General features: G+C 50.2%; 9 protein-coding genes across 9 annotated transcripts; 3 read left to right on the top strand and 6 right to left on the bottom strand.

The window, feature by feature from the left end:
• Positions 1-678: 678 nt before the first annotated feature.
• HO173_005919 (uncharacterized protein) lies at positions 679-1,378 on the bottom strand (the record flags this gene model as incomplete). Its single annotated transcript, XM_037307831.1, has 2 exons — positions 679-1,256; positions 1,315-1,378. 2 exons carry the CDS (start codon positions 1,376-1,378, stop codon positions 679-681), a joined length of 642 nt encoding a protein of 213 aa, XP_037165091.1.
• Positions 1,379-1,776: 398 nt separating this feature from the next.
• Positions 1,777-3,057, top strand: HO173_005918 (uncharacterized protein; the record flags this gene model as incomplete). The annotated part of the gene is made up of 2 exons (XM_037307830.1): positions 1,777-1,864; positions 1,931-3,057. 2 exons carry the CDS (start codon positions 1,777-1,779, stop codon positions 3,055-3,057), a joined length of 1,215 nt encoding a protein of 404 aa, XP_037165090.1.
• Positions 3,058-3,732: 675 nt separating this feature from the next.
• On the top strand, positions 3,733-4,201 carry HO173_005917 (uncharacterized protein; the record flags this gene model as incomplete). The annotated part of the gene is made up of 3 exons (XM_037307829.1): positions 3,733-3,759; positions 3,824-3,899; positions 3,978-4,201. 3 exons carry the CDS (start codon positions 3,733-3,735, stop codon positions 4,199-4,201), a joined length of 327 nt encoding a protein of 108 aa, XP_037165089.1.
• Positions 4,202-4,586: 385 nt separating this feature from the next.
• Positions 4,587-5,413, bottom strand: HO173_005916 (uncharacterized protein; the record flags this gene model as incomplete). The annotated part of the gene is made up of 2 exons (XM_037307828.1): positions 4,587-4,832; positions 4,886-5,413. The coding sequence occupies 2 exons, from the start codon at positions 5,411-5,413 to the stop codon at positions 4,587-4,589; spliced, it is 774 nt and encodes a 257-aa protein (XP_037165088.1).
• Positions 5,414-6,294: 881 nt separating this feature from the next.
• Positions 6,295-7,013, bottom strand: HO173_005915 (uncharacterized protein; the record flags this gene model as incomplete). The annotated part of the gene is made up of 3 exons (XM_037307827.1): positions 6,295-6,602; positions 6,668-6,810; positions 6,874-7,013. The coding sequence occupies 3 exons, from the start codon at positions 7,011-7,013 to the stop codon at positions 6,295-6,297; spliced, it is 591 nt and encodes a 196-aa protein (XP_037165087.1).
• Positions 7,014-7,033: 20 nt separating this feature from the next.
• Positions 7,034-7,842, bottom strand: HO173_005914 (uncharacterized protein; the record flags this gene model as incomplete). Its single annotated transcript, XM_037307826.1, has 2 exons — positions 7,034-7,339; positions 7,759-7,842. 2 exons carry the CDS (start codon positions 7,840-7,842, stop codon positions 7,034-7,036), a joined length of 390 nt encoding a protein of 129 aa, XP_037165086.1.
• A 413-nt stretch (positions 7,843-8,255) lies between these two features.
• On the bottom strand, positions 8,256-9,770 carry HO173_005913 (uncharacterized protein; the record flags this gene model as incomplete). The annotated part of the gene is made up of 4 exons (XM_037307825.1): positions 8,256-9,025; positions 9,173-9,461; positions 9,612-9,667; positions 9,731-9,770. 4 exons carry the CDS (start codon positions 9,768-9,770, stop codon positions 8,256-8,258), a joined length of 1,155 nt encoding a protein of 384 aa, XP_037165085.1.
• Positions 9,771-10,143: 373 nt separating this feature from the next.
• HO173_005912 (uncharacterized protein) lies at positions 10,144-10,563 on the top strand (the record flags this gene model as incomplete). Its single annotated transcript, XM_037307824.1, has 2 exons — positions 10,144-10,333; positions 10,394-10,563. The coding sequence occupies 2 exons, from the start codon at positions 10,144-10,146 to the stop codon at positions 10,561-10,563; spliced, it is 360 nt and encodes a 119-aa protein (XP_037165084.1).
• Positions 10,564-10,740: 177 nt separating this feature from the next.
• On the bottom strand, positions 10,741-11,854 carry HO173_005911 (uncharacterized protein; the record flags this gene model as incomplete). The annotated part of the gene is made up of 6 exons (XM_037307823.1): positions 10,741-10,871; positions 10,922-11,009; positions 11,065-11,241; positions 11,293-11,396; positions 11,453-11,552; positions 11,780-11,854. 6 exons carry the CDS (start codon positions 11,852-11,854, stop codon positions 10,741-10,743), a joined length of 675 nt encoding a protein of 224 aa, XP_037165083.1.
• Between the last annotated feature and the right edge of the window lie 142 nt (positions 11,855-11,996).

The raw sequence follows: 11,996 nt of genomic DNA, 5'->3' as shown, positions 1-11,996 counted from the left end.
TTGGGCCGCAGTCTTAAGTGATGTATGATCGTGGTGGAATTGTAGTAGCACGTACAGAAGAAGGGGAACAGCATGGAAATCAAGGAAATATATGACTTGCTAGCAGCAGTGTCCCGAGCTTGCTTTGTCGCGGAGAACCAAGAACGACAAAGAAAGATTCTTTAGAACAAGCATATTCTTTGCAATTTCCATTGTCATGATTATGCACCCTTTGTGGATTTGTCGTTGAAGTCCTCTTTGTTGAAGTTTTCTTTGTTGAAGTCTGTCGACAGTTCTTAGTGCATGATTCAAATATGCGGAGCGGAAGCGTGGCGTAAGACACCTGGTGTCAAGACTTACGGAAAGCCACAACAACTTTCCAGCCTGATTCGTAGGTTCCAAGGCCGTATATCATAGCGTCTAGAACGTCGGGCACTTCATATTGCAATAACAACTTTTCGAGAGTGGAGGTCTCTTTCATCGTCCATGATCAAAGCACATAGGATTTCTCTAGATATGTCAAAATATACAACCTGCGTTGCCACATTTTTGTTCGGCGCAATGACCTCAGTCAAGGCCATTATTCGAGCCATGGGCGTAGTTCGAGACATGGGAAGGTGTAAGTTCGCAGACTCAGGTTACCCAAGTCTCAGGTGAGAATGGTGATAACGTCCACAGCGTACTACCGACATGCTCAGGTTACCCATTTCTGTCATGGTCATGCCTCGTCTTTCTCCGTTTGTGCCTTCTCTTATCTTTATCGTTGTTCCCCTTGTCCGATGTCGCTGCCTCTGATGTGACCTCCGACGCTGCAGCTGTAGACTCTCGATGATCCTCTCCACTGGACGTGACCTCCTCTGGAAGGGCCCCTTCCTCAGCCCACTGGGCCTCATCATCTTCCCCCTCGACAAAAGCCAAATCTCCCGTCTCCCCCAAAGCCTCGCCTGCCTTCTCCTCCAATAACACGCCCACCGCCAAAAGCGCCGTCTCATCCAAACTCTCAAAGTCAACCATACCCCTCCCTTTCACCGCCCGCCCGTAGAAATCAGCTGCGTATGCGTGTATAGCCTTCAGCAAGTCCGACTCCGGTAATTTTTGTTTGTCGGACAAATGTCTATCAGCCCAGTAGACGTCATCTTCCTCGTATCGTATAGGAGCTCCTTTGCGGCGAAAGAGCACTTCTTCTGGTGGGACGGCGACGGTGCTGGAGGACGGGGTGTCGCGATATGCGGAGACACGTGGGGTTGGAGGAATGAAGCCGGTTGAAGATACGCGACCTATGGGTGACTTATTAGAGGAGGGCGCTCGGAAAGTGGAAATGGTGAGGTTACGTGCCAGCTACAGCGTCATAAAGGGTAGCCTGGCGCTTTGTCTTCTTGTGGTTCTGGGTCTTCGCCATGGCCTTTTCAAGTGAGTGGTCTTTGTGGAGATCCTCGGCATTTTCTGGTGAGCCTAGGGTCTATCGCACTGATCAGAGTTGTACTGCGGGGGCTTCAGCTCTACATCTTGTATTGACGATGGAAACTGGGAAGCTCTCAAAGTCAAAGTCAAGAGAGAGACGCGTTTCCCGCCAAGCGCGAAGAGCCTTGTTCCACTCCAAAAGCAGCCATCTGCTATGTCCAATCCTTTGAGAAACGTGATGCATGACGTCCAATCTCTTCGGTCGTGCGCTGGGATCTATCAGTCCTCATGCGGTGCAAAAGGCCCAAACATCGCGCCTCCTGAACTCTCTACAAGCGGCCCCCGGTATAAGATTTGACGGCAGCACTGGAGCGGCGCTGACCAAAGCGCAACAACATGGGGACGAGGAAGATGAGCTGGGTGAAGTATGGGCGCACAAAGCTGGCGTTAACTGTCTTGCTGTTGACAGGTTCGAGGGACGGTAGTAAGTCTCAAGGATCGAGAGAAATAGGATCACGAGGGCTAATTGGGGTTTCAAGCATGCTCTCAGGAGGCGCCGAATCCTCAATTATTCTATGGGATCTCGAGAGCGCTGAGTGTTCACTCAATCGCTGCACTTACAATCCTAGCGTGAAAGCGAGCAAAACGTCTTCCGCTCATAAATTCGGCATCACACATCTCTCCTTCTACCCATTCGATTCGCTGGCCTTTCTCTCCACCTCCTACGACCACACCTTGAAGATTTATGCAACAGAGACACTCACTCCGTCTGCGTCCTTCGATCTCAACTTAGTCGTCTATTCTCATGCCTTGTCCCCCATTGCGGATCATCTCCTAGTGGCGTGCGCGACGCAGCATCCTGCTGTCAGACTGGTGGATCTCAGATCGGGTGCTAGTGCGCACTCGCTCGCCGGTCATCAAGGTGCAGTACTCTCGGTAGCATGGAGCCCGCATGATGAATACATCCTGGCCAGTGGTGGCTCAGACGGAACAGTCAGGCTATGGGATATTCGAAGGAGTGCTGGAAGTTTAGGAGTCCTGGATATGGACGACTCTGTTGGAGTTGGCGGTGAAGATGGAAGGGGTAAAAATGCCCGTACCCGAAACCATGGCAAAGCACATATCGGGGCTTGCAACGGTGTAGTCTGGACAGAGGATGGGCGGCACATTGTCACTGCTGGTCATGATGAACGTGTACGGGTCTGGGATGTAGGAGTTGGCGCCAATGCTCTGTCGCACTTTGGTCCAATCATCAAGAACACCCATCTTTCTACCCTATTGCCATTACTCGCACCTAGGCAAGTCTCGGGCTCCCAGGTCATGCTATACCCGAACGAGAAGGAAATATTGATGTTCGATTTGTTCGAGGGCACGCTGCTTAACCGACTGCGGGCTCCTGGTGTAGCTGTCGCTCAGGCTAGTGGAAGCGCTGGAAAACGAAACATCAGGAATAGAGTCACTTCGCTTGGTTGGAGAAATGGCAATGTCGAAGTGTATTCTGCGCATTCAGATGGTCTCATTAGGGCATGGAAGCCCAGGACGAAGGCGGATATCCAGCTTGAAAAAGATGAGGCCGAGCAGGTTGATGAAGATGAGGACGAAAGCAGGAAAAGGAAGAGACAGGCCCTTGATGATGTCTTTAGGGATCTGACCAGACAGAAGATTACTTTCACCTGATACAAGCCCCCAAGACAAGAGGTAGTCGTTTAAGACCCATGACCCTGGGGTTTCCTAGAGCCAACAGACTGCGACATTCTTTTGCTTCATTTTCCATCTCTCGTGCTGGACGGCTACACCCACTGTCATCGTCACAAACCGAGCAACTTCCAGACACCCAGCCTTGAACTTTAGGATTCTTCAACACCTGTGTCTCGAGATTCTAAAGGATATAGAGCTTCAAAATGCAAAGAGGCGGCGAGGTCGGAGTCAAACGATCTAGATTCATGCATCAGGACGCTCTCCAGACCTGCACTTCTATAATCCCCTTTAAGTTTGTCACAGCACGGTGACGTCGGCATGGCCGCGCGTGTTATGCTCACTGGAGAAAGTCTCGGCTGCACACCTCGAAAGACCAAACAGATTGCGGGTAGACACGTCAATACTTGAAGCCTGCACATGGTATCTTCACCGCTCCTCGCTACTTTGGCAAAGATACAAGTCTCCACTCTTCGCACCCGGTTTTCACGTTATCACAACAGCTCTTTACAAGATTCAGCGCAAAGCAAGATGTCCACCTGCACCAAAATGCCTAGCTACTGGTTTGACACGACTCTCCCGTGCCCTTGCGGCTCCAAAGAACGTTTAATGGAATGCTGCGGCCGTCGGCCATGCGCATGTGGTTCAAACAAGATTATGAGAGCATGCTGCGCTTCCAAGCCGGTGAGTCTCCTCAAATTGCTTCAATGTGTTTCGCAGATGACTTGCTGAAACACGCCATGAATAGGCCGACGCCATGGAGAACGATCCCCATAACAACCCAAGTAGTGGCGCCAACGCCTCCATGACGCGTCAGATCTCAGGTCGGTTCAATCCAATAACGTCACCCTGTCCTGCACTTTGAGCATGCATCACATAGGCTAACGTGATGCAATGTTAAGGATATGCAAAGCATCTATACAACGCTGGCGAACACCTCATCGAGGTCGATGCTTTGTGCCAGCCAAGCCCTGCGGGTGTGAAGTTCCGTGCCATGGTCAAGATTACGCGCGGAAAAGAGGTCGAGAGGCATGATTTGCAAAACGAAGCGTATGGGACGTTGGAGGCATCGCTGTCTGCATTGCTGCAGACGACGATGACGAAGATTGAAGAGCAGAGTGGATAGATAGAGTGATGAGTGTTACGAGTTGATGCACGTTGGGGGAGAATGGGCTACGGAGCGCATGGAGAAGTGGAAGTGAGTGCATTGCTTAGAATGAGTGTAGCAAAGGACAGCTAGCATCGAGACTTTGAGGCAATGGAACATGATTCCTGCCTAGATCTGCTCACTCTCCTGACAGCATCAGTCTTCTCCTGCGTATCCTCCAGACAAAGAGACCTAACATAGCTCCCCCAATACCAATCAGACCAAATACAATCCCTAGGACTGCGTCGACAGGAAGCCTTGGCGTCTTTTTAGTTGACGGAGAAACTGCTGGACTCGTAGCAGTAGGTGCTGGTATTGAGCTTGGGGTCGCTCCTGAAGTCGGTCGCGCTTCAGACGGAGCGGCTCAAGATGCCGGTTGCTGTTCCGTCGGAGCTGCTGCCCCAGGATCGGAAGCTGCATTATTGGAAGGAGGAGGAGGAGCTGCATCAGGAACAGCTTCAGCGCCCCTACCTTCCGGGGTAACCGTCGCGACAGATGGCCCCGCCGGCTCAGTCGCAGTGGTCGAAACCGCCCTGTGTCCTAGTCGATCGATCAGGCTCTCGAGTGAATGCTCCGCTCCCTGGACGTAGGCACCGCAAGCGCTCAGCGTCTGTCCGGATCAGCGGATTGCCAAGTCCATATCTCGGATCACTGGGACCGCACCTGTTGCCCGTAGCAGAATTCCATGACGGCCAGCTGTCCCATCAGCCCGATCGTGCTGTACAGTGATGCCATCGCGTCGCGCTGTGCGCTTGCGGTGTCCAGTGCGTTCGACGCGATGATGTTGGCCGTCGAAGCCAGATCTTTGGCGTTGGAGAGGACGGTGACCATGGAGTTCTGGGTATCGTTGTCGGCGATCGTGGCTTCGTAAGACAAAGGCGCCCAGATACCGAAGACGATGGAGGCTGCGACGGTTAGGATACCGCATGCCCATTTGATGGCGAAGTATATGTCTCTGTCGCGGAAGTCTTTCTGGCGCTTCAGGGTATAGAGTGGTGGGTTTTTGGGGGTAACGATGGGCCGGTTTGCTCTGTTGGGTGTCATTGGTTGGGGAGAAGGTAGCGAAATTTCAGATACTGTTTTTTTGACTTCTTGGGATTTATCATCATTTTGGGATGAAGGTAGTGACATCTCCAATGTTCTCTCTCTTGGTTCCTGAGGTCCATCGTCGTACTGTATTTCTGGACCCATCCTGTGGATAAAAAGCCAAATGAGGGGCCTGGAGAGATATTCAGAGAGAAAAAAGGAGACAACTTGCTTGATTAACTTGGATCTTTTCCCCCAGATCAAGAAAATATGGCCGAAAAGCACGTACTTATACAACAATCGTCTCGCCGCCCTATCGTTCCTGGATCCTTGCGGCAGCGAGACTCAGAATAGAAGAACCGCAGTCATATTCCTTCGCGGTAGCGACCAAACATTCTTGAAACGCCAAGAGAATAGGATCCATCAACCTTCCATGAGGTCCCTGGAAATACCCCCCCCCCCGCTGTTTTTGTCGCGATGCCATATGGTCGGTGCACCATGTGCTTCTAATTTCGAGAACGGAACTCGACGCTGAGTCTCACGCTTTTTCTCGCGAAATGAGAACGGTCTTTTGACTCAAAAGTGAAGGCGCGCTCAGACTTCAAGCGATGAGACCGAACCCAAAATACAGTAAAGGAAGCTGTGTTGCCCTAGTCCGTGTGTCCCAAGGTCAACTCCTCACGCGATCACTCAACATCACCACCCTCACCAGATAATGCCCGAACACCCCGACTCTCAACGCTCGAATTCGTAACGAGAAGTCATGCTTCACATCCACGTCCCTTCTCTCTCCGTATCAAACATTCTCATCCTCCCACCCATTCTCCCAAACACCATTACAAGCGCCATCTACATCTCAGCCAGCGCCAATCCCTTGCCCAAACACATCCTCTGGCCTTTACCAAAATAAAAAAAGACTTCGGTCTTCCTGCTTTTTCGGGGCCTAGCCAGCGCTCTGATTTAAACTGGCGTGGGTTCGGGAATACCCTGGTGTCATTGTGCATGAAGAGAGACCTCATGCCGACAGGTGCGCCCGGTGGTATGGTTCATTCGTTAAAGGTCAGGGTTATGTTGGGGTGAACATGTTGTAGGCGATGGATCGTGCCATATGATATGCAGAGGCCTTCGTTCAGAATTGCTGTGAGGCAGGGAAGCTGTTCGAGTGTTTGGAGCGATGGATTATTGGCAGCGTTGGGAATCGCAACTCCAAACTCAATGCACATTATACGTAAGATCGGCGGATTTTTGAGGATGTGGTACGTCGTCATATTAAGCATATGCGCCGTGGTCAAAGTGCCTGCTCCAACAAGACTTTCGGCGTCGGCTGGAACACGAGATATGGTCTTTTCTGAGGCTGGGAGATCAGGGCTATCACGCAGGAAGTGATGATTGTGGGGTGCAAGTCTGAGCCAAGAGTACCCTTGCCTGAGAAGATAGACTCGACTTTATGGTCAAAGGTCTTTAGCAATGTGCCGATCTCGGCGAAGAGCGGACTCGTAAGCCAAACCGTCCAGTCAGGGAAGGGCTTCAGTATTGGAAGCGTAAGGGGATATTTCTGGATTCTGGATTCGTGTCAGCAGCAACGGACGTAAAAGATCGTCAAACGATATGAGAATATTTCTTACGAGTCCACAAGCTCTGAAGGCCGTTGCTGGAACTCATGATGCTTGGGTGAAAAGTCTTCCAACCCAAGCATGTTGCTACAGTCGGAATAGGAGTACTCCGGGATGACATCCTGTATAAGAGTGGAGTTCGCAAACTCCATGTTCACGGGTTGATCAGTATTCATATCACTTCGAGCTTGTTGCATAGCTTGTCAATCACACCTAGAATCACAGGTTGAAGCTTCCGCACAGAGGTCTTCGAGAAGAGATTGCTGATGGCTCCGCGGCTCAATCGGCGAAGATTGTGGCATACAGATCCAATTGGCATCCCATAACTGCCGACCATGCCAGCAGCCCAAGACCACCTCTCCACATTCCTGGCCTGCGTAGGGTAAAGCTTGTCCATGAATCTTGGATCTGCCACAGAGCGTTCGTACGAAATGATGCGGACGATTGGGGCAGGAAGGATGATCCGGCTTTGCGCACGCTTTGAACGGACATGACTACAGTCAAACCGTATTTTTCATGCATCTCTTTGATTTGCCAAACATAAGTACCACGTTTGACAACGTCAAAGTAGAAATGATACCAAAGGGTCAACGCTGCCATTTTCTTCCCGAGAAGTTTGGCAATGGAGGAAAAGTATAGACGGTAGATGCACTTATATAGGGTGTAAAATATTTTGGCAAAGAATGCGCAAGCGAAGTTGGAGGCAACCGAGTCCACTGTGACGGGATTTTTTCTCAAAAACGTGGCTGGAAATCATTTCCAACAATGTCTTGCAAACCATTGGTAAGGCCTGAATAAAGAAGAATGACAATTGTACAGACCCTCTGCATACAGGAGCAACAGATCAGAGAACGAGGAGAGACGTATAAAAAATCTGCAAGTGACCAATTAGCAGACCTTGTTTGGCACTTCTTGAGGACTGAAAGATGCATGCCAGAGCTGGATGGCTCGCTCCAACTTCGCCACACCTGAAGTCACCATTGGAGATGTTCCTCTACTAGCTTAAATACACTAGTTTTGGTTAAATAAATGGATGAGCCAACCAGTCGCGCTTGTGCGGCTTCGACCTGGTACGTTCTCGGAAAGAGGATACAACCCCACAGTGCATCTATTGCTGGGAGAGTTTCATCCGGATCATCTGCATCAGTAATTGCGAAAAAGCAACATAGATAATGCGACCAAAGTGAAAAGGCACCGCGCCCCAAAGTTTCGCTTTGCATATTTCTTGCGGGAGAAAGGGGTTCAGGACATGCGGCAGTATCCCAGAAGGCCAAGTCAATATAACCAGACTTATCGTCTACCATCGCCTGGTGGACAAGGATTCGGCCTCAGAACTGCGGTGTCGCTCTCAATTCCTCGAGATGAACGGACGCAGTTACGCATTACTCTGAAGTTCATAACAGGATCTTCGTGACTTGCAGTCTTGCTTTGCCATCTTCGTTTTCCGATTCAATATGACCCTGCGTCTCAATGCGTTTCTTCCACTTGTCGGCTTCGCCACGGGCTAAAATGACCGTCATCCGCACAAGAGGGTCAATCTCTAGGCCCTCTGGCATCTCAACAATCGAGCCACTTCTCGAATTTCTAGACGAAAGCGCACTACTCGATTGTATGGCCGAACTCATTGGAGTGAAGGTCCACCGGCCAAATGCCCAGTTCAAGATGTATTTGGCGCTTGTTTGCCCTTGATGTATAACCGCTGGCTCAACATCTCCCCCAGAAGAAGCCGGTGGGCGCGAGGCCTTTACTATTGCTTTGATGCGATATACTTCGTCTTTAGGGGTGGAGAGCAAAAAGGTCTCGAGAGAGTCAAGGTTGACACCGTGATGCATTATGTCTTCAGACGATAGGGTGACTGAAATAACTTCGACCTCGCTTTGGTGGTCCTTCGCGTGATCATGGTCATGATCATCATGTGTATTGGACAAAGGGTCGAGCATCTTTGCAAATGCACTGTCTAACCCGAGCAGAACAGATTGGTCGACTCGGCCTCTTTCGGATCTGACTGTGGCGACTTGTAACTCGAGATCCCCCACTCTGTCCAAACAGTCTTCGTATCGTCTTTCGGGGACCAGCTCCCATTTGTTGAACACTATCAGATCCGTGTAGCGAGCCTGCATCTTTGCCGTATACGATGTATCTTCGTACCCCTTCCAATTTTCCACTTCAGTGTAATTTCGGAGTCAGTATTGCCTATGCAAAGGATTGCATTGAGCCTTGGAACATGTCTACGGAGTAGAAACTCCCAGGACATGTCTCAATACTCAAGACTTGGTTGAAAAGAGGAAAGATGGATTCCAAAAATACGTACCATCAATGACGACGATTACCCCATCAAGCGCGTAGTATCCTGTCTCTCTTCCCAGTCTATTCACCTCCATGGCAAGAGTTGCTGGGAACGCGGACCCACTGGTTTCGATAATGATCCGGTCTGGATGGACATCTTTGCGAAGGGTATCCAAAGCATCTCCGAGTTGACCGACCAGGTTGCAACAGATGCAGCCATTGAGAAGTTCTTGCACCCCTCCGATCGCAGACGAGGAGGCCAGTTGAGAATCGACAGCAACGTCACCGAATTCGTTCTTCAAGAGGGCGAGCTTCTACGCACATTTCGGGGTCAGCGTTGCTTCGCAAGGTAGAAAATTGAGTCACAAGACAATTCTCGGGTGCAGGACAGGTCAATATACTCCAGAAATATGTCTTGCGACTCATGTTCAGTACGAAAAAGGAAGTATCCGAAATGTACGTACGTAGGTCTTCGGTAGTTGCGGGATGAGGTTAAGGATGAGTGTCGTTTTTCCGGAGCCTGAGCTGGTAGTTAGCGGATTAACGCTGGCGGTGCATCATCCAACCCAGAGATAGCGCGTACCTAGGAATCCCGTCACGATGGTTACGGGGATTGGCGGCATTGCTCGACGTGTACGTAGCTAACAGCTGCAAGAACGAATGGCCTGATGTTGGCTTGGCGTGCCCCACCAAAGTCCGCACCTTCTTCACTTTGCGGCCAGGAGTGTAAGATCTCTAGCAACGCCGTCTCGCAACTGAGAAACTTTTAAGAGCTGGAGTGACAGCGGATGTATCGGAGACACCATCGATTGTCATATTACAACACAGTAGCTGGAGAAGACGGCGACTACAGTCGGAAGCCGTTCAACTCGCCTACTCCCCATCAATGCCTATCTCCCGTTCGGCAGTCTGAAGCCTCTCACTCCCAGCAGCAAGCCTTAACTGCTACGACGAGCATCCTTTTTACGAAATTTGAGAATCCGGACATCCTGAGCCATGGACAATCAACAGAGCCAATCCTTTAAACCCAAGACAGATTTCACTATGGACAACCCAAAAAGCCAGAATCCGCAAGCGGACGAGCAGAGCTCTGCTGGTGGACGGGATGGCTTAGGTGACAAGCTAAGCTCAGTTGCTGGCGAAGGCACAGGAGGCAGTGGGGACAGCCAGAGTTTGCTCGACAAGGGTAAGTAGTGGAATCTCTGGGCTCAATCTCTCCGCGTGCTAATCATATCCAAATTCACAGGTATAAGTTACCTGCAGCAATCTGTAACCGGACAAAGCGGTCAGACCGATGAAGCAAGCGCACAAGGAGACACGAGCCACCATGCGGCTGTAGATGAAGCCCATCCTGAGAAGATATCCGAATTCCTCCGTGATCAAAACAGGAGCATGACGAAGGAGGAGGGAAATTGATCAGGGTTTGGTTGAAGCTTGTGTTTGTGAGGCATCTGCGGAAGCTGTGAAAGCCACCATAGTGCGAGCACCTCGAAGGACGATGAGTGTTCCCGTTGGTGAGGATGGGAAAGCTCTAAATGGGCCCGAGTCCTTTATCCTGTGACCGAAAATTTTGCGTGCTGCTCTCGTACATAATTATAACATGGCTCGCCAGCCTGTTCCACTGACACTATCGGATCCTGGCCTTTCGAGTCCCAAATGATCTGTGACTTGAGCAATATGATCAAATCCCCAATAGCACTCTTTTTCTCCTTCAGCATTGGTAGCTTTGTCTAATCAGCTTATCGCCATGCTTTGCCGGACTTCAGAAACTCACCAACATACCATGGCAGTCCAAAGCTGCCTTCTGCAAGCGCTTCGTTGGTCTTAGCTGTCAAACGCTGCTTGACCTCGTCACTTGTCGACTGCGAGGATGTCGAATTAGCTTGACACAGGGATCCAGACCCGCTCGATGCCTACCTTTGTCAGTATTTCCTTTGTTCCCTCCTCCCCAAATATCTTTTCGAAAATAGGCGTGAGACTCTCCGGGGTATGGACCTCTTTCTGCTCCGCAAACGATGCATGAAAGACAGCAGCAAGGGTTTCTGCCAATCTCTGTGGATGCAGAATTCCCACAAGAGTTAAAGCTCTCTGGACCTGCCGGAGGATGAGCTTAACTTTGAGAGGAGTTGTCCTTTGAAATCTCACTTTGATCGTGTTGGCAGGGAATCCGGGAGGAATGCCCTCAGCCATGGGTATATTAAATGACTTGGCCCAGCGGAGCCGCTCTTTGCCAATCCATTCGCCCTTGTCTATCATACGACACTTAGATTTCTTGCAAGACGCAAGGCGTAAGAGCGAAACCCACTTTTAATCTGGAGAGGTGGTCTATTCCCCGTCGCTTTCATGATCCCACCCAAGAACACAGGGACGTAGGTGACATCGCATCCTTTAAAAACGGGAGATGTCTATTTCGAAAAGTAGAATCAGTAAACTATTCCTCAAGATTAGATCGTATCCAAGACTTCCATGTGATGATCTTGTTCGCACCTTGAACAGTCATTGGGATTCTCAAATTAATACCAAGAACCGCCGTAATAACAGGATACCAGACTATTTGTCCGAGAATCGAATGGAGAACGGTGACAACAGATTTGCACGAACGCAATTGCTTTCTAAGAGAAAAGAGACCTACGTAGCAGATGTGGAATGCAAGGTAAGCGAATGGACTGACAACGTCAACATAAAGGACGAGTTTTGGTTTCGCCATACTGGGCTATTTGCTCCCTTGCTTTTTAAAAAGCCTGGGGGCCCTAATTAATACGCAGTGGGAAAGAAGGAAGGGACTCTGAAGGTTTAATCTGGCTGGACGGAGAAATCCCTTCATCCACGAGGCCACTGAACTGAGGTAG

Source organism: Letharia columbiana (assembly GCF_014066305.1).
Source record: "Letharia columbiana isolate WasteWater2 chromosome Unknown Sc0000017_s0, whole genome shotgun sequence".
NCBI lineage: Eukaryota > Fungi > Ascomycota > Lecanoromycetes > Lecanorales > Parmeliaceae > Letharia > Letharia columbiana.
Note: the sequence above shows the minus strand (reverse complement) of the source record. Positions and strands in the feature narration are given on the sequence as shown.